Raw genomic sequence first — 21,500 nt, forward strand, 5'->3', positions numbered from 1 at the left:
CTCTAAAATACAGTACAAAAACTCCAGTAAAACATCAGCTCTCTTCCCTAGTCTGGTTTGCACACAGCCCTGGCAGTGCAATGTGCAGCTCTGCCTTCCAAACACCACACTGCAGTGACTTCAACTAGTGTTCCTCCAACCCCTACAGGACCACCAGAGCATGGCCACAGGGCACAAACAAGCTTTGAAACTGCTACTAAAACAACAGCTTCAAACAGCCAATTACATCGATCACCAGATATACATCTCTGGGAACTGTTACATAAAGGCGGCTACACTTCTTACATTTACTTTTATAATAATGAAATAACGATGCTATCAACAGCACTGGACCTCCCCAACACAAGTGTTCCACCTATTTTTGAGCATTCAGGAGTTAATAAGAACCCTTTGACTGGCTTAGTGTGTAACAATTCTCAGCGCAGCCACCTTCAAGATTTTACAGCTGCAGAAGGCCGTTAACATACATTAACACTGAAGAGAACATAGGTAATTTCCAGATAAAAACATTTAAATTGAAGCTCTGCTGTTTACACCTGCTAAGTTAACTCAAGTCTAAGTCTTCTGTAACACAACAAAGAATATGAAAAAAATTCCTTTGGAAAATTCAAGAAAAAATGGTATGGAAAGAAAGTTTGTTAAACTTAATAATGGACAGAATAAAGTCACTTATTCTGTTCATGTAGTAATTTAAAAGGCAGCGTGAAAGTTAATATAAGCAAGTAAAGGTATATCCTCTCCCTGCCTCCTACCTTCCATGGAGATCATACTCACACTCCAATATCTTCCCCTAGTCACATATGGGCATATGGACATTCTACCTCTTACTTGTGACACGTCCAGAGAAGAGCCCAAGCTACCAATTTTATTCCAAGAGAAAGGTGAAAAGCCATTCAAGTAGCAGTGCTAACCTTCTATCCAAAAGAATTAGAGATTAGCCCGGCTGGGGAGTCAATACCTTGATGGCATGTCACTTCTGGTACTCGCTAAAGTTACACATTAACAAAAAAGCAGAGTATTAAACAACAACTGAAGTTCCATCTCAGCTACTCACTCTTGACAACAGCAGAGACAGATTTGAGAGATCATCTGGGTCTGACACACCTGAAAACATGTCTAGGGCTTGTTGAGTTGTGGGATTTTTGTTTTGTTTTTTTTTTTTTTTGTGTTTATTGTTTGGTTTTGTGTTTTAATAAAAAAGGAAAAACAAATCAAAATACCAAACTAAATAAACCAACCAAACAAAAAAACCGCTAAGCTTTTCTTTTTAGGATCACAAAGAAAATTAAGATACAGTTTGAGGCTTTTGGGTTTGTTTCTTGTCAACCACATATAAACATGAAGATCATTCTATCACTCTGAGATGACCATGAGCTATCTGTCAATTGCACAAATACAAAATAAAGTCACAGAAAATGATGTAGAGTTAAATTTAACATGCTATTGTTGTGGCTCTGGTTTAATCTGAACTTTTGAAGAACTTATACTAACAATCTACCACGGCAAGCTGGGCAACAGCTTCAGTGGATTTATTCTAGAATATTATGATTCTGTATTTCATATTCAAATATTAATTTAATCCGCGAGAGACGTACGTGTCCTTCTTCCCCACATAAAAACACAGACAATCTAGTCTGTGTTAAACTGAAGGTTGTGCAGCCAAACTTTTTCCTCAGAATTTCAAGTTTCGGTAGGCAGTATCTTTTTATACTGTTACCAGTAACTACCAAACTAAAAGAACCAACCTTGGCTATATGGTCACTGCTAAAACCCATTTTAAACAGAGGGCAGAAGTGGAAGAAAAAAAACCCCAAATAAAGCTTGTAAGAAGCTTTACAGTTTCCAGAGCATACACCTCTAAACTCCTTCACATGGAAATGACTAAATGCTGTTCTAAGGTAGAGGAGGGATTACAGCCCATCATTTGAAGATCAGGTGATCTTCAAAATAGCCTGAACACATCCATTTAAACTGAACATAGCACAAATACAGCTATACCTATGTAACAATGTCCCATATATAACAAAGACTTGGATAATAATTCCAAGTTTTGTACTATTGTTTGCTTTTACAACACTAGAACCTTTCTCCATCCTCAGAAAAATCAGCAATCCTGTCTTGAACTTTTTCAGATGTGCTTTCTACGCCCACAAGACAACCTGTCTTTCTAAACACTTGTTCTTTTCTCCCTGTATTCCACATCCATTCTAATAGTACTATTTTTAGTGCTATTTTTGTTAAGATTTTACATTTCTTATCACAAACAAAATACTGTTGCCGTCAGCACAACACTATCTAAATATCATGCTCCTGAAATTTAGGAAACATCACAAAAAGAAAAGACAACACAAACAACTGAAATATTAAAAATACATGGCATAATACTGAACAAATCATAACAATTTAAATCCCCCTAAATTTCAAACTCATCCAGATACTAAGACAAAATACAAAACTTAAGAATTCTCAGTGATTATCCTCACTTCTCTATTTGCCTCTACTGATCAGCTCAGCAAAATGTATTCCTCTTCATTTGCTGATGTAAGACACCCAAGTCAGATTCCTGAAACAATACTGGTCATCCCACCATCTGGTTAACCAGATGGATTTAGCTGGAGCTAAATTCATGGAGCTCAAGCTCCACTGTATCCAGATTCAGAGCCATCCATTGAGGGGTTTTCCTTCTTTTTATATTTCCTTCAGCAATGAGTGACTGGTAATTGAGAGTGAGGATTCCAGCTAACGCCATCACTCCACACGAAGTTTCAAAACTCTAGGCAGGAAACACCAACGAAGTCTGTGCAAATCAGTTACTGGGGAGCATATGTTTCAAATGGTTAAGACAATACAGCTGTCCCTCTTGAATAAAAGTTTCAATATCTAGCAGAATATCACTGGACCACTCAGGCCATGAATCATGTCTTCAACTGTCAGTCTGAGGTGTCCAAAACAAACACTGATTTGAGCAAAGGCACTGGAGCAATTGCAGGCAACAGGGGTAGAGAAGAGGCTCACCTATGGCAAAAGGAAGGTCATTCATACACATTCTGCTAACCTTGGACACTCTCCTGAGCTCTCTGGCTCTTCTGTTCACGCAGAAGAATAGGAAAGGCAACATGTGCAAACCAAAACCCATCCACAATAGTCTTACTAACACAGTTGAAGGAGAAGTTTCTCAAGTTTACAGAAAAGAAAGTGCTAATGGACTGTACAGGCAGCAGTTGAACCAAAAACTATTTTTATTGCTATATGGGAGACAAAAAACTCAAGAGCAATTTAAGAAATTCCATAAGGCTGAATCAAAAGGTAACAGGGACTATAAACTAAGAACTAGGAATCTCGCAAAGCACTTCACTGTTAAGAGATTAATTTGTCTCAGTGGTGAAATCTGCTCAGCCCAAAATAACCAGGTTTCCAAGTTCTGTGCAGTACCTTTACATTAACAGGTATAAACTCAGTCCTTTTTTAGAGTGATACTGGAAGACTGAAAGCTACTGCAAAACCATATATCCTTGCATATAATCCTCAGCACAAATGTTTATATTAATTGCTTCTCAATTAAGAAAGCTATCACTTTATGTTAAGGCAACTATTCCTCTAAAGTTAGTCCATTGCTCTGCCAAGTTAAGAATAATTTAATTTCTTTCCTAACAGCCTATAAAATTCTCAACTCCCTCTGCTCAGAAACACACACACTATTTATCCATTCCCAGTCAGCACAAGGCATTTTAAATACAGTGCTGTATTTCTGGCATGTAAGCTGACAGTCCAAAGAAAAGTGAAGAAAACAGTGACTTTATCTATGTCTACAGCAAAGTCGAGTGAAATCAAAAATGAAAAATTCTTTACTTCAGAAGTGAGAATCAGCTTGACTGTCCACTGGAAAGAATAACTCTTAATGACATTTCAAAACTCTAATATAGAGGTTACCAATACTAAAAATACTTTAAATTTTTAGATCTTATGGCACTTTTAAATGCTCATGTATATGACTCAAAGCACTTTTCCACTTCTGTTTACAGAATAAAACAAAACATTTCAAAAGTGTTTTGCCATGAATTCAGCAAACACAGACATTCAGTAGCTTACTGAGAAAGAGATTCATGTTTTCTCTATTTGGAGGATTAGAAAGCCCCAGGTTACATGAAAAGACTAAATCATCACTCTCATAAACATAGCTCCTGCTTCACTGAGTTAGAAGCCTTTCTGTATAAGCCCCAGATCCAACCAAAACACAGGAACAGCTTAGGGAGTTCATTCTTCCCGGGTATCTTATGTTTCAGATAATGCACAGGACCATTCTATAACTAACCGGGCAGTAAAATCTCTCTTTATGACAGGGGAAATAGTCATCCTTGTTGCTAATCAACTTTTTTGTTAAAGACTTCTTCTTTATACAGCTGGTAGCACTTCCTACATGAGAATTTTAACAAAAAGTCACAAAAGTTTCTAGGATAAATTTTAATACTTTAAAAAATACTGAAGGCTTCTATAAATGCCACATATCAGCATCAACAGTGTTATTACTGATATACCACGTACAGGAAGAACCTGATTGGTTTTATACTTCTGTATCATACTGCTAATAAGTGCAATATCAACACTGGTGTACTGGTGAACTCTGGAGAACCCGGAACTCCAAGTCAAGAATAATGACAACCTCTGGTTGCATAAGAAATCAGTTTTGACAGGGCCTGTCAGTTGTAAACACTAGGGCTGAAAACGAAGTTTGAACAACATATTGAAAAGTCAGGCCAAAACCAAAAGAAATTTAAAAAAAAAAAAAAAAAAAAACAATAGAAAGAAAAAATAACATTTTGGCACCATGAAAGTTTGGCAGTAACATATGGTCGTTCCACTTTCACTCAAAAAGATTATCATCCAGAAGACAGAATCAACTGTCTGGAAAGAATTACAGAGGAAAAATCTTCCCAAGCCGTCTCTTTCTTTTCTCTAAAGTCAGAGGTATCACTTCACAAACTCAAGAATTAGCATTACCAGCATTTCTACTTACTGGCATTATAATACTCACTGTAAAGTCTTGACTTGATGATACCAAGTCAACAATGTCAAACATAAAAATGACAGAACAAATGCATAAACTGAAAAAGGTTCATTTTTGCCAACTACAATAAATCTCTTATACTAGTTAAGTTGCCAAGTAATGTTTACACTGAAAATAGAAATAAATTGGTGCCACTGTAACTATATACTGTTATTTAAGTGTTTCTAGTTATCATAGACACCTACATCAAGAGAAATTAGCAAATCATTCCAAAATTTTCAAAGTTGAAGATGGCTGTTATTACAACACATAAAAGTAACCCAAACTTTTACATGTTGTTACTCAGCCTTTGGAATTTATGTAGTCACAACACAATAAGCTAAGAATGAAAGCAAGTGGAATAAATACCCTCCCATTTTCCTGAGGCTGAAAAGCCTAACCAACTTCAAAAGCTGACTTCTGGTAACTTTTCACTGCCATAATTAACATGTGCAAAACTTATCTATAAAGACATTGGCGCTTCGTTATACAACCATTAGAACCTACTCAGCATAACCATGTTCCTTCCTGCATTCACCCACTGGTTCTTTCCCCGCCATAAACCCTCTCAGATAAATTTCTATCATGTCATCTACCCCATGACTAACTTTGCAGTACTTCAGACTGAATTAACAACTACAACAGAAAACCCTGGCTATGTGCCACTTAAATGTTGACATATTTTTAACCACAGTGAATAATCCCAAATTATAACAGTGAGAAAAAGAGTGTAGAATCACAAATTCTTTCTATTTCTTCTTCAACCAAAAAAAAAAAAAACCAAAACAACCACACAAACAAAAAAAACAAACAAAAATAGATAAACATGCCTTATTCTGAAAACTCACTCGATAACCTATACATCACTGTTTCCCTCGATCTCTATAATATAATAAATACTAAGATTATGAACTTCAGAACTGAGGAGCTGCAAGCTTTGTCGTCTCAATCAGAATTCGTAAAAACGTCAGCTATGAGGGAGAGGAAAAAAAAAAAAAGGAAGCGAAAAAAATGCCAGAGGTGGGGTAAAAAAAAAAAAAAAATCAAGGAACAAACTGGGATGAATAAGGTCACACTTCGTTATTCCTGACTGCCAGCAGGGTCACGGCACGGCACGTCCAGTGCACAAGCGGCCCGGCTCCCCGGCGGCGGGCGGGAGGGACGCACGGGCCCGTCTGCCGGCCGGGGGCGCTGCCCGGAGCCGCCAGGAGCGGGGGGTTCCAAGGGCAGCACGCCGGGCTCGGGGAGCCCCCTGGAACCAGCGGCCCAGGATTTCCTGCCCCAGAACGAGAAAAAACTGCCCGCGTGGCCACAGCGGGAGAGACTTCGCCGGGGCAGGGGGGAAAAGCGCTTCCCCCTTAGCGGCCAGGGCGAGGGAGGGACAAACACGCGGGTCTCGCCCCTTCGTGCGCCCTGACCCAGCAGCAAGGAGCGGAGGCCGCCGCACGCGTCCCCCCCGTCCCGCAGGTTGCCGCTGCGAGATCGCAAAGGCGGCGACAAGGCAAAAGCCATATCACTATCACCTCCGGGGCTCACACGATGGGGGCGAGAAAGCGTGGAGCTCCGGCGGCGCGGGCAGCAGCGCCAGGGCCGCACACTGCGGCAGCGGAAGCGCCCGGGCCGAGGGGACCGCGAGGGGGGAAGGGCCCGAGCCCCGGCAGGAAGGGCCCGGGCATGTGGGGAGCGCCAGGCCGGGGCCGGCACAACGCGAGCCCCGAGCGCGCCCCGCGAGCTCCCGCACTTACAACGGCATCGTCTCTCCGGCCCCTCCTCCTCCGCCTCCGCCGCCGCCGCCACCACCGCCGCCGCGTCGTCCCCTTCTTCCTCCTCTTCTTCCTCCTCACCCACCGCTGCCGCCTGAGGACCGGTCACTCGTCCCGCGGAGCGGCGGGAGCCGCGACCATGGCACGGGCCGGGGCCAGGCCCCGGGAGCGGAGGGAGCGGCTGTGCCGGGCCCGGCCGCCGCCGCCGCTTCACTCGCCTCTTCCCCTCCGGCCTTCTAACATGGCGCCCGGACGCTACCACAGCAACGTCCCGGGGCGGGGGGGGCCTGACGCAGCGCGGCGGACTCCCCCGCACGGCGCGCACGCTCGCCCGGCCGCGCGTGCGCAGAGGGAGGCGGGGCCGCGGGGCACGCTGGGGAATGTAGTCGCGGCGGCGGCGGCAGCGGCGCCGGCCGAGGTTTGAAAACAAAGCGCCAACGGCCGCGGGGCGGCGCGTGCGCGGGGCCGGGCGGGACGGGCCGGGCTCGGCTCGGCGGGGCTGGCACTGGCCCCGGCACCCCAGAGCCTCCGGGAGCCCTCCCGGCGGTCCGGGCTCGGAACGGGCTCGTTCAAAGGCAGCCCCGTGCGTGGCTTTGGCTACCCCGCGTCGGGCTCACTGAGCATTCGTGCCCTGCGCAAAGCAAACGGATCCTTTCCTAAGAGTTGTTCTTGAAACATCTGCCTGGAGTAACCTGAATAAACTTTCAGAATATTAAAAAAAAAAAAAGTCGTACTCTTTATAGATTAGCTCAAAACTTTATTCTTAGAAAAGTCGATGTATTACAGCAACTCTACAGAAAACCTTGTTTACCCTCCTTTTTAAGTGCCCAGGTTTCATCTTTATTCTGAAGAATAGCACTTTCAATTTAAAAAAGTGTCAAAAGCTACCGATTATTTAATCTTCAGTTATCTCACAGGACATATGGTGACTTTGGCTGACACCATATAGAACGTATATATCACAAAAATACGGGTTTCTTTAGAGTAGGAGATGATGGTTCTGAATTCTATTCCCAACTTCTCTGTGTAACTATGAAAACAGATTATATAAGATACTTTACAAAAACACTAAGATATCTGAATAAAAACATTGGGCGTTCCCATGTCTAAAATTCTGATACTCAAAGTTACAGACAATATAGCTGTCAGATGTTTCTATCTCACTATTCTTTCAGCTCTTCCACTTTTCCCCCCTCCTTTTACACAAAGGGTCCTTGCCTTCTGTTTTGAAAAAATCCTATATTTACACCAAGTATGCAATCACTTCCAGCTCAGTCAGCACAGATACGGTTCCTGTGACAGCTGGATGAAGTCAGCAAAATTGAGAAGGACAGCCATATGCTGGAAACTCTAGATTCTTTAAGAATCTCTAAAAAATATCTATCTAGTGTTGAATGCTGAAGATTATTAAGTAAGTTCTACAGCCATGTGTTTCATACCAAAGTAAAACACAGGTTTTATCACATACCCATGCTGGGAACCTGTTTACCAGTAAGTCTTCAGAGCCGCACAAGAAGACTGTATTGTGTGACTTTTTGCCTCTTGGTAACTGGGAGGGGAAATAAGAGAGTTTGCTGCTTCTATTTATTTCCTTTTTCAGTAGAAATACTTTTCTTTTTTTAATGAAAGTTTTTCTCAGGCTAGCTGCCTACAGTCATTAAGGTTTAGGAAAATAATATACAGATGTGTCAATCATTAATAGAAATGTTGTAGAAGAGGATTAAAAATCCAGTACAAAATAGTAATAAAGTGTGATAAATAAAAATTAAGATTGCATAGTAAGCTTAAAAACAAATAACCTCAGAAACTAAGTATTTTTTAATCTAAAATGTATTAGGGATTTTCTCCCTTTTTGTTTCAAAATTCCTGTTGCTGCTAGGATTTAACGTTTATTCCAGTTGATATCAGGACTGTTCTTGAAGAGATATTCTGCCTATAAACAGAAGAGTTTCAAAATTACAATTCTTTTCACATCTCCAACTTCAAAATATATGCAAAATAACAAAGATATAGTGGATAACATTGCTTTAAACAAAACTGCAGAATATATTAAATATAACTTATGGCAGAAAATGTCTCTATGTCAGAGAAATCTCTTTCTCACAAATACTATCCAAAATGCCACTGACCTCACTCACCCTCTTCATAGCAGTTGCTGTTTCTATCGTGGGCAAGTGAAGGAAGTGAGCCATTTATAACAGTACTTGTCACTCCAAGGAAAGGCCTAGGGAGTACCCTAGAATCTGGTTCCTGGACCCACTGATCCTGATCTTTAAAAGTTATGCAGTTATGAGGGAAGATCTCATACTCCTACAGCTCCAGGTAGCTGTCACTCATCAGTAGGCAAAAAAAAAACATTCCTTAGTGCCTGAAGTTGGATTGTAACACATTGCTTTCACTTGCTTGGTTTAACAAAATCCTCTGTTTCAGCTTGGTTAGGGCGTGCAGGCAGAACAGCAGCACATCAATAACGTTACAGCACCTGGATTCCTGTCTGAATGCAATGATCTGACCCTGCTTGCAGACCAAAGTTGAGCTGGATACTGTCCTGAGGTCATTTGCAACTGGAATTAGTCTGTGAATGTCCTACAGGATTTTCTCCTTTATTTATGTGTGTATTGTGAAGGGAATTAACAAAGAGCTTGCATTTATCATTATGACAATGTGTTCAGTTGTGCCAGGGGGGTGGGGGTAGCGGGGGGACAGTGATGTCCTGCTTTCTGAAGAGTTAGAAATTTAAAATCATTTGAAATTAGGCATAAATAGCTAGAATTTTTAGGCTGCAGGTTGAACTTTATCTGAACCATATGGTTATGTTTTTAAGTCAACATTACAGTGAAACCTGGCACTAACAATCTGAACATTAATAATAGAATAGACAAAGCTGCAGCTTAAACATTACTTAAAAATTAATAGCTGGCATAGACAGCCCATAGATCATGGTATATGAACCGTAACAACCACATTATTGTAACAACCAGAACCAACCAAAAGCCCACTGAAACCGACCTAAGAGGGTGTGGAGGTGACCCTTAAACAAATCCTGGTAACAAACAGCAAACCAATGAAGGTCAACCAGATCTCAGAGCCTCATTGAGCTCTTGGTCCCATGAGGGATGTCCTGTGAGGGATGGGAAGTCTAGATTGTCAGGGTGTAATTGCCCAGGGATTTCTTTGTTTCTGGACCCTCCTTTGAGGCGCCTAACTCCAGCTATCAGATATCATAATAGGTTCATTGGCACAAATCAATCAAGTGGAAATGAAAGCCTAATGTAAAAAAGTTCTCTAACTTATAGTCCTCTATGGCACAGCAGAATTGTCAGGGTAGATAAGATGTGCAGAGTGCACATACCAAGGGGAAACAGATTCTGGTAGTGATTTTGTCCTATTATTGTTTAACTACACGGGATCCTTCCCTTGATACACAGTATCAACTGATCCCATAAGGAATAATTTCTGGGTTTTAATTTTCACTATAATTGCTGGTCACCATAATTGCAGATTCTAATCATTAATTAGTTACTAACCTGAAAGTGGGGAGGAAATTTACGTCCTTTCATTAATAGAGATTCTTTGGGCCTATATGAGTAGTCAAAAATATTTAAGAAACAAAACATAATCACCTTACCAGAAAATTGACTGGATCATCTGGCCTGATCCTACAACATTCATTTATCCCTTGCATAAGTGTTGGCATGACATTCTTCATTAAATAGTTTCGTAGTGGAACAGACTGGGCCTCCAATAGCTCTTGTTCCTGTTTTTTCACTTCCTCCAGCTGTTTATTCTACAATTAATAAAGAAAAAAAAATGTTTATAAAAGCCATCAAATAACATGTGGCTAAATAATAGTGCTGGCCTAGAAAGAAAAAATAGTGTTAGAAGCTGTGGACAGAACTTTAAAGAACAAGTTGACAGTAAAAGTTATTAACTGCTTATTAAATTCAGAGCACACAACATACTGAGGACAAAGAATTGAACATAATAAAGACTAACATAATTTCCTCACTAAATTTTTTTTTTTCTTTAACACCTAAAAGGAGGTTTATTCTCAAGTCTTCCAGTGGTCCTGTTTCCATAAGGTATTTGGCAAAATGGTTGAAATACACTGTATCACTACAAAAATTAGTGCTATTGCAAAACACAGGTGGTTTCTTGAGGCTTATTTTAACAGGAGGGAAGGAGAATATTTTTACTCAGTAGAGAGTCCTGGCTTTCTAAATTTTTAATTTGTTAATTATGTTGGGTTCGTTTCTCTTTGGTTCCCTTGATTTGTTTTATTTGTATTTTTGTTGATATTTTTGAGGGGCTTGAGAGTCAAATACACTAAAACCACAGTGAAATACATCTGTTTCCACCAGCTAAATTTATTTCTGAATTCAGGTTAAATCAAATTCTATTTTTACACTCAAAAAGTAAGAAGGATGAGGGAATGAAACTGCTGCAAGCTTTTCTTCCTTCCATTCAATAGCGCTTAGTAGCATGCATACTTGCAGCAGCTTCAGCCAGACAATTACTCCAACTCATTTTCATTGTCCTCTCTTCATTCATTTTATTCATCACTAGCCTGAGTCATATAGAGATACAGCAAACAGATGATACTCTGAAGACTGCTTTTCTATACTCTGGGGATAACACAAAAGCAATATTCAGATAAAACCAACACACCAATTTTTACCTCATTCACTCAATCCAGGAGTGCTATTGAATAAATCTTGCAAGTGGTCTTTGGCCACTACTGGAGACAGCAGCTAATCTACAGTGTCAAGGGCAAATGAACAGTTGCTTAGATCTAATCATCTGCCTATTTTAAAGGATAACCTTAAACACACGTTTTATTTAACACCTACTTCAGCTTTGATTAATGCACTTTCCACTTTTAAAGGTAGATTGCATGGATTGAATCTAGCTAAAATGTGTTAGCTATTCTTAGGAATTTTACAGGGTACAAAATGCTGTATAATGTTGAATAAAGCTGTAAATAATCAGAGATTAGAAAACCCTTATATACGAGCCAACATCAGAGGAATGTAATTGCTTCTTTAAATGTCAGTAATTTCAGCATATTATTACCCCATAGATGTGTATGGGCATTCAAATATTAAGAAAAGGACTTCTCTGTGGAAGGATCAGTTTGTTTTTAAATAGCTCTAAAAGAAGACAATAGACTTGTCTTCTGGTGAAAGGCCTGACTTTGGGTGTGAACAGAAACATTCTTACAGTACAAATTTCAGGTCATTTAACTAAATTGTCCTTGGATGTGGAAAGGTAAATAAGGAAAAAGTATCCCGTGCAAGTCTTCTGGGGTCAGCTAGCCTAAATACCAAGTACTTATTAGATTATTAGCAAACAAAAACCATCCTTCAGACTTCATCCTGTAGCTGAGCTGAGTACTCAGCTCTTACACACGTTCTTGCAGGCTCAGAAACCTTTCTGCAATGTAGGCTGGAAGACTGGGTCAGTGTTGAGCTAAAAATCTAGTTTGATAATTAAGAACTAGGCGCTTAGAGGTAAACTGAGCAAAATGCAAAAGTCCTGTTCGACTTGGTAAGGAAAAACTCCATTGATTTTAGTAGGTATTTTAAAATGGTAGAATAGAAGAGCTACAGCACAGCAGCAACAAGAGTACCATGAAAGTATTTTAAAGACATGTTGATACCAAAATGCAAAAAAATGCTATGTCTGTAATAAAAAAGGCATTATATTCTGTAAGATGGGCTTTAAAATGTGCTGTTAGGAGATAGCCTAACCCAAACCTAAAGTAGGATATAAGGAACAAGAGAATTTGTACTACATTTCCCAAGTGTATTTACATAACAGATTACTTGAAGTCATCTAAAACACATAAATAATAATGTTTTCCCAAAAATATGTATTAACCTACCCACTCTTCCCATCTCTCCATTCTTTCTTTCCTTTCCTTATCTTCTTTAAGCTCTTGTTCAGCTTTTTCTTGAGTTTCTTTGGTGAGGCGTTCCTCAGCTGCCTGGCGTTCCAGAGCCTCCTTTTCTTCCTCTGACAAACCATAATTCCGAGGTTCTCCAACTTCCTTGATGATCTTTGATACAGTAAGTCTGTTTTCATAATCTTCATATACAGCTATATCTTTTAAATAATACAAGAGAGCACCATTTCAAGCTTTTGTCAACTATCCTCAAGGATTATGCAAGACCTAAAAATATATTGTGTTCATGTTGTTTGAATCTTCAAGTAAAAGATGTTGTTTTCAATGTCTTAAAAATGTCAATTTTTTGTTACATAGAATGAAGTTTTCCAAATCTGATTTTCTTTACCAGTTTCACCTAAAATACTTTGCCTTTTAAGCTGATGTAAGGAAGAAACATACTAAAATAAATTTTACAACTATTGTTTAACAATTGCAGCTTGCCCAGGTTTTGAAACCCAAAAATGAGGTCAACTACCATCTCTCAGAGATATTCCTGGAACCAGTCTTATGTCAACTTATCCAGATGCACAAAACCATCAGTTTTGTCCTTCTCTCCCCCCTGAATGCTACACAATGGTTGTTAGCATGTGGCACAAACTCCAGTGTATTCACTCATACAGATTTACAAATACACAGACCTTTCTCTAATTGATCTCTTACTGTGTTATATTTACAAAACAGATTTGTAGCTTCATGTAGGAGCACAAGGACTGAACAAGACCTTCTCTTTCATTTTATTCCTTCTCCACTTTTAATTGCTGGAAGTTACTTGCACAATAAACTTAACAAGAAAGAAGAAAAAAAAAAAAAGAAGAAAAAAAGAAGAATGAGGACTTTCTCCAGGGCTCTCTAGTTTCTGTATGCATTCAGTGTGGGGAGCCAGAAACAGTACAGGAATGTACATGGAAAAGAGGAAAAGTGGACGTTTGAGGTAGAGAATACTGAGTAAAGGGCTTGTTCAGGGTCAGGAAATGGAAGATGTAAAAGCACAGAAGTGGGTTAGGAGAGCATGCAGATGAAGAGAAAAAGAAGAATCATAATACAGAATTTAGATGAAAATCTAGTAGCCCCTGCTCCACAGTTCTTTAGGAAGTTATTTTGAAAGTCATTGGCAAAGCATTTTTTACAGTTCTTTCTAATCACCAATTCAGGCAGAATCAGACTCTCAAATACTAATACCATTTTTCCAAGAGTTAAATTGTTTGTGACTTGGACCTCAAATCCAAATTCTGAGCATGAATTGAGGGGGGAACTAACATAATTCTATGTGATAAACCTTATTTTACAGCTTCTTCTTTAAAAAAATGAGGAATTACATTCCCAAAGTATTCCAGATTAAAGCAATACATTTGCTATGGCAAGCAGCCCATCATTTTAGCTGCACCTGGTTATACAAATCACAATGAAAATAATTTTTCTTGTCATTTAAAGTATTGCTAAGAATGGTTCCAATGTTGAATATGAGGTCTCAAAGACTGCATTTTTTCCTTAGATGACCACAGAAGACTACAATGTTCATTTTATTTCATTATATTTTGAACAATGTATATTGTATATTATGAACATTTGTATGTTATGAACAATGTATATTTAATTCAGAATTAACTACATTTACCCTTAAAAACTAATTCCATTTAAATGAGAAATGAAGTTAGAACTGATGCTAGCTGAGAGGAAAGATCACTGGAGAAGGAGTTCATAAATTAAGGTCTTCAAAGGAATTGCTGCTGTAACTTTAACATGCCTTTTTGTATAAAATCTAACATGCCTGTCACCATTCCCAGTTTGCAAATGAGAAAAACAAGACACAAGATAACCAACTTGCAGTCTTCATATAGTGAGTCATCAAAGCAAAGTTGAGTTTCCAGAATCTTGAAGCCCACTCCTTTGTACTAATCATATTTCCGACTCAGAAAAAATAATTATCATAAAAATGATACATAAAACCATATGTTACAATTTTTTAAATTTAAGGTAGAAGAAAACTTTTAATATTTTGAAACAATATTTAACAAATCACAGGCATGATTTTTAACCCCTTCTTTGGAATATAACTGAGCAAGCAGTTAGGTCTCTGATAAAATCCATTGCTACTTAATTCTATGCACCTGAAAATCCAGCTTGAACATCAACTAGAATGGAGGGGTATTGGCTGAGCTGAAGTATCCTCAGTGGTTATCTTTGTAATCTGTTCCTAACATTTTACAGCAGAAGCAACACGCCTGCATGCTTCCATGGGTAACAACCAGGAATGTGAACATGGGTAAGGAGACACTTCTGAGACAAATAGGACATTAAGATGATGCTCATTTGAATGTGAGAATCAATGCTATACACCCAATGTGAAAACCATCTGGAACATCACAGTTGTGATACTGCAATAGCTAAAATCAGTAGGCATGTGAGTTTCTGTATTTGGGATGGGCTACAGTTGAAGAATAATCTTGAGGCATAATTCTTTGACAGTGCCTCTACTTGCATATCTAGAAGTGTATAAGCTAAGAATATGACCAATTGGTGACACCAGACCTTAATATTTGCCATTTCATACATTAACTGTTCACGGTAGAATTTCCTCAATTCTAAAATAATTACACTAACTCACTATTTTTTCCGACTACTACACTTCCTAACAACACTTACATCTTATTATTTTCAAAATTATCTCCATGACTGACAAGAAATAAAAATCTTGGAAAATCAGTTGTGGCTAAGGGGGTTGAACAATTAACTTTTCATAATTCATCTCAAATAGACATTCCAAATATCAGCAGTTTGATTTTAGCTGCAGAGATCTCCCCCTTCTTTGTTTCCTTTCCTCTAAAACCCACCTTTTCTTTACAATGCTGTCACACTGATCTCACTGGCATGAATGATCACATTAGAATTATCTTCTCAAGATTTCCCAGTGATCACAATTTTCTAGATATACGTAGAGAACACAAATTTTCTCACATACAAGTATAGTGCAAAACAGATTCAGTCTCAGCCTTCCACTTTTGATTTCTAGTAATTTTCTAAAATGCTTCTTAATTTACAGATTACCCACATATTGTCATGGTATTGCAAAATGTGGAAAATGTAAAAATTTTTTTAAGAAATTATGTACTTTGATGTTTCATTTTTGCATACTTTCAAGCTTGATCAACAAGAAGGAAGATTTAAACCATGAAACAGACAGCAAGCTCTAAATGACATCCAGGTGTTAGAAAAACAAGTTACTTGTTGTCGAATTACCTTGTTAAGGTGTAGGCCTGAACAAGACTCAATGATCTCAGACCAATGGGCCATTAACAAAGCTCGGGAAGAAGGATGTACCACTGATAGTGGACACAAAGAGTGCAGCATTTACAGGCCATAAGCACATCTGGCAGAACCACCCAAGGAAGAAACTAATAAAGCCAACTCAGAAATTGTGCTGAAATCAGCTCCAGCTGGGTAAAAGTTAATGCCAGCAGTGAGGAAATCACGACCACATATTTAAGGACCACCAACACAAAAAACCCACTGATCCAAAAAAGAGAAACATTGAGCATGGGAAGTAAGAGAATAATTATCCAATAGAAGATAGAATAATAATTAATAAGAGAATTATGTAATATGTAGCCAATAAACACTAATCCTCTTGTTTGGTAAAATGTATAAATAGTGAAAAGTTTAGGGGTAAGATAGTAGGGGTGTTTGATTTAGGGGAGTACCACCAAGCACAGAGGTTAGCACAGCTCTGAAATAAACAATCAGTGCCTCTCTTTAGGGTGTAATTATTAGCTTGTTGCCTGCCAGGTAACAAATCCAATTTTTGAGGACAACAATAGCATCAGAGGATAAGTCTAAAGAAAAAAAAAGATAAGGAACCATAATGTTTATGTCCATGAAAATGTACTCTTACACCTATCTGAAAGGATGCCAGTACAGAGATCTGTAACCTAAGTCACAAAATTATTTTAATAATTAAGATTACAAAAATGAACAACTAACACCTCAAATTTTACAAACAGGTTAACAGTAAAAGAACATTCTTGTAGGTGTATAATTAAATGCTTGTTGTATATGTATTCTGCAATGTTAATCAAAATATTATTTATATATGGATACTTACTATTTGATTTTTGCAAGTGTTAAATTTGTAAGAACAAAAATTTTTTATTCATGTGATATCTTCTAATTTTATTATTCCTTACCAATAAACTGAGGATGTATTTCAAGTTCATCAAAATAATTGAGAACTGTCACGTCATCAGTATTTATCTTGCGGAAACGTTTCAGAATTTCCAGGAACTGTTCCTCGGTATAATGAGTTCCAGCAACTTCAGTCTCTGGCAGTTGTATTATTCTGTTTATAAGGAATTCATCAGGTGCCATCAAAGAAAAAATAAATTCTGTGAAGAAGAAAATATTGTTTGAATATATACAAAATTTCCAAAGGAATCAAGCAAAAACAGCAGGATAAAGCAATTTCTACATAGATTAAATCCACTCTATTTTAATTCTCAGCATAACCAATGCATTACATTTTTATTCCATTAAGCTGCTGTAATCAAAACAAGACAGCCACTACTGTTGTTATCAGCCAACAGTTGGTGGCACTTTCACAAAAAAACCACAAACAAACAACCCAGAAATTGAACCAAACCATTCCTTTTAATTCAGAAAAAGTTCTTCAACAGAAAGGTGGCCAAGCATTGTAACAGGCTGTCTGAAGAAGTGATTGAGTCACCATCCCTAGAGTATTTGAGAGATAAAGAGATGTGGCACTTAAGGATATGGCTTAGTGGTGGACTTGGAAGCACTGGGTTTAGGGTGTGACTTGATGCTCTTAGTGGTCTTTTCCAACCGAAATGATTCTATTATTAATTGTTCACTTTTAAAGATGAGGGCAGCAGCATTGCATGAAATAGATTTTTTTAAAGTGAAATTAAATAGGGACAGATGGAGTGATATTTTAGGCTTCTTGTTGGTGGCAGCAATTTTTCATCAGTTTATTTAATTAGAAAATAAAACTCCTCAGTTTATTTAAAAAGAAATTATCAAACTTACCAGGTATGATTATTTGATTAAATTTAGGCACTTTGCCTACTGCTTGTTCCTCGTCTTCTTCTCCTTCATCATCATCTACTAAAACAAAAGTAAGAAATTACTGACATTTTCATTTGAAGCAACAATATCACTTTATTTGCTAAAAATGTGCCAAGTAAAACACAGGTTTGCCAATATCCAAATTATACTAATAATTGGAAATTAATCTAACTTGACAGCAGTTTAGAGAATTCAGTAAGGAATTCATGTTGCCAGGCACCACAGAATTGTACCTTGGGACACTAGTAGTTGTTTACCTATACCACAGATGTATCTACATGCACACACAATTTTTAAATATGTCCAATTTTAAAACTGCTGTCTTATCTTTGGCCTCACCTCCTGCCCAATAAATTATTCTGCAAAAAAATACAGACAAGGCTCAGAACACTGAGTAGAAATATTTTACAATTCTATGTTTAAAATGCTTTTTGCCACTAAGGGTCTGCTGTTATGAATAGTCAGTAAAACTGCCTGTAGCGTACCAGCTGAGCATGACCATTTGCAGAACAGCATACTAAACTGAACAAGACTGTTTTTCTGTACCTTCAAACCTCAGCTGTAATTTAAACATGAAGATGATTCTTAGTTTAAATGTATGGAGAGTGCTTGCTCACAATTTGAAATGTGTATATCTACAGTAGCTTACCAAATGAACACACTGTAATTTTGCTCACAAAATATGTGCTGGTGCACTGGCTGAATCCCCTCATTCAGTAGCCCTTAAACATTATAGAGCTTGCTTAAGTGGAGTAGACCAACACTGGACAAGAAAGCATCCTCCATGCTTGTGTATTTACTTTTTACATTACCAGGAATGATAGTCTAAAAATTATCTTGTGCATAAATTAAAAAAGGTTCATTACAGTCCTTCTTACATTCTAATAATCACACATCACAAAACTTGGTTTTGTGTCTTGCACTGCAGTCATTACAGTGCTGATGCACTCAAGTAGTATGGCTCTGAGAACAATAATGATAATGACAGCATCAGCAGCATTAAAAACAAAAGCAGCAACAGAACCAAATCAAGCAGTACACACCTTTAAAAAGTTCCATTGCCTCTTCATAGGTCTCTGGGAAGCCATCTAAAACATATCCCTGATTCCTACAAGGCATGGACATGAGCTTGTCCTTCATAACTTGAATGAGATACTCATTACCTAGACTGCCTAAGACAAAGAAGGTTAATAGATGCTAGTTCATAGAAACAAGAGATCTGAAATTATTTTACTAATGTTTAATACATGTTATTCCATGTTTCTTCTACTTAGACCCTAAAAAGTTAAATATTTTGAGTTACTATTTGTATATTATGCATTATCAGCAATCTATGGAATATTAAAGTGTAGCTATAAAAGAAAATTACCTTTGTGTTTACAAGGATATAAACATTAGTCCTTAATGATCTAAACATGAAGGTAGTTTTATTTTGAATGCTACAATAAGATTTTAATAGAGGCAGTAAAGAAATACTTAGAGAAAAAAGTCACGAGAAAGCAATAATTTTCTATTTTCATTTTACAGTAAGACTTAAAGATAGTCTTCCAAAAAAGACATGAGGTAGGTTCTACAAGTTTCATTTTCAGACAGGTTGTGATATGAATTCATTTATTTACCTGTCCTACATTGTTGAGAAAATATGTAGGAGGAAAGTCAGGTTTGACCTGATATTTTGTCCTTTTGTAAACATTAACTCTGCTTTCCTACTTTATTTTTCTTTGGCTATTAAAAGTCTTAGATTTTTATAAACCATTCTAATCATAAAAGTATGTAACTATTTTAAAATACATTGTTATTTTAAACAATACATTGAAGCATGCAGAAGAAGAGAGGCTGCCATAGATCTCATAGATTTTTAAGGGGGATCACTTTATACGACATGGAAAATGTTAAACACTAAGACCAAAACAACATGGCATTATTAATATACAGATGGTTACTAATACTTTTCAGCAAGGAACCTTTTTTCAATCTTTTAAAAATTCTTTTCAGGCTTCCGTAAGCAGTATTTACTTTCTAATGATGCATGAGGTTCTTAATAACCCCCAGAATTTCATATTAGCATGCACATGTTTTTACTAAAATACTTTTATTTTTGCTAGTTTGACAAAGGTATATTTCACCAGCTTTTTACTTTATGTTATAGAAGAAAACACGGCATTATTAAAAAATTCTGAAGTAGAAAGATGAAAGTGCTATGATTAAAGAGGAGCCAAAATATTTGAAAAATATGTCACTTTATTATATACAAGGTGTATCGTTGCATTGGGTTTGTGTGGACAGGTTTTGTTAGCCAGGGGACTTACAGAAGTGGCTTCTCTGAGAAGCTGGTAGAAGCTTCCCCCATGTCCAACAAAGCCAATGCCAGATGGCTCCAAAATGGATCTGCTGCTGACCAAATTTAAGCCAATCAGGGATGGTAGTAATGCCTCTGTGACAAAATATCTATGTAGGGAAAAAGTCATTGTGCAGAAATAAAATGTTGCCAAGGAAGACAGAAGGGAGAATATGTGAGAGAAACATCTCTGCAGACACCAAGGTCAGTGAAGAACTAGGGGAGGAGGTGCTGCAGGTGCCAAAGCAAAGATCCACCTGCAGGCTGTGGTGCAGCCCATGGTGAGCAGGCTGTCACCATGCAGCCCATGGAGATCCGGGGGAGAGCTGAGATCCACCTACAGCCCATGGGGGAGGCCCACTCAGGAGCAGGTGGATATCCAAAAGACAGCTGGGACCCCATGGCAAGCCCACACTGGAGCAGGCTCCTGGCAGGACCTGCAGACCCATGGAGAGAGGAGCCCACTCTAGAGCAGGTTTGCTGCCTGGACTTGTGACCACGGGGGGATCCGTGCTGGAGCAGCCTGAAGGACTGCAGCCTGTGTGTGCCTGAAGGACTGCAGCCTGTGTGTGCCTGAAGGACTGCAGCCTGTGTGTGCCTGAAGGACTGCAGCCTGTGTGTGCCTGAAGGACTGCAGCCTGTCTGTGCCTGAAGGACTGCAGCCTGTCTGTGCCTGAAGGACTGCAGCCCCTCTGTGCCTGAAGGACTGCAGCCTGTGCCTGAAGGACTGCAGCCTGTGTGTGCCTGAAGGACTGCAGCCTGTCTGTGCCCGAAGGACTGCAGCCTGTCTGGGCCTGAAGGACTGCAGCCCCTCTGTGCCTGAAGGACTGCAGCCTGTGCCTGAAGGACTGCAGCCTGTCTGTGCCTGAAGGACTGCAGCCTGTCTGTGCCCGAAGGACTGCAGCCTGTCTGGGCCTGAAGGACTGCAGCCTGTGCCTGAAGGACTGCAGCCTGCCTGGGCCTGAAGGACTGCAGCCTGGGCCTGAAGGACTGCAGCCTGTCTGTGCCTGAAGGACTGCAGCCTGTCTGTGCCTGAAGGACTGCAGCCTGTCTGTGCCTGAAGGACTGCAGCCTGTGTGTGCCTGAAGGACTGCAGCCTGTGTGTGCCTGAAGGACTGCAGCCTGTCTGTGCCTGAAGGACTGCAGCCCCTCTGTGCCTGAAGGACTGCAGCCTGTGCCTGAAGGACTGCAGCCTGTGTGTGCCTGAAGGACTGCAGCCTGTCTGTGCCCGAAGGACTGCAGCCCGTGCCTGAAGGACTGCAGCCTGGGGAAGGGACACACAATGGATCAGTTCATAAAAAGGAAGGACTCACACTGGAGAAGTTTGTGGAG

The 21,500-nt window shown here is 39.2% G+C and overlaps 2 protein-coding genes across 4 annotated transcripts in view; both read right to left on the reverse strand.

Annotated features, from left to right (window-relative positions):
* PAPOLA (poly(A) polymerase alpha) overlaps nt 1-7,055 on the reverse strand; it is a 43,680-nt gene extending 36,625 nt beyond the window's left edge. For all 3 annotated transcript variants that reach the window (XM_084208214.1, XM_084208213.1, XM_084208212.1), the window contains exon 1: nt 6,790-7,055. In XM_084208214.1, coding sequence (XP_084064340.1) covers nt 6,790-6,797 — 8 coding nt within the window. In that variant the 5' untranslated portion in view covers nt 6,798-7,055. The remainder of the gene's footprint in view (nt 1-6,789) is intronic.
* Nucleotides 7,056-8,689: 1,634 nt separating this feature from the next.
* Nucleotides 8,690-21,500, reverse strand: part of AK7 (adenylate kinase 7) — a gene marked incomplete at both ends in the record, with an annotated part of 28,552 nt that continues 15,741 nt past the window's right edge. Inside the window, 6 exons of the mRNA XM_084208690.1 lie at nt 8,690-8,740; nt 10,436-10,594; nt 12,692-12,912; nt 16,936-17,133; nt 17,792-17,869; nt 18,874-19,002. Of these exons, the coding sequence (XP_084064816.1) occupies nt 8,690-8,740; nt 10,436-10,594; nt 12,692-12,912; nt 16,936-17,133; nt 17,792-17,869; nt 18,874-19,002 (836 nt within the window). The remainder of the gene's footprint in view (nt 8,741-10,435; nt 10,595-12,691; nt 12,913-16,935; nt 17,134-17,791; nt 17,870-18,873; nt 19,003-21,500) is intronic.

Source organism: Fringilla coelebs (assembly GCF_963513975.1).
Source record: "Fringilla coelebs genome assembly, chromosome: 6".
NCBI classification, from domain to species: domain Eukaryota; kingdom Metazoa; phylum Chordata; class Aves; order Passeriformes; family Fringillidae; genus Fringilla; species Fringilla coelebs.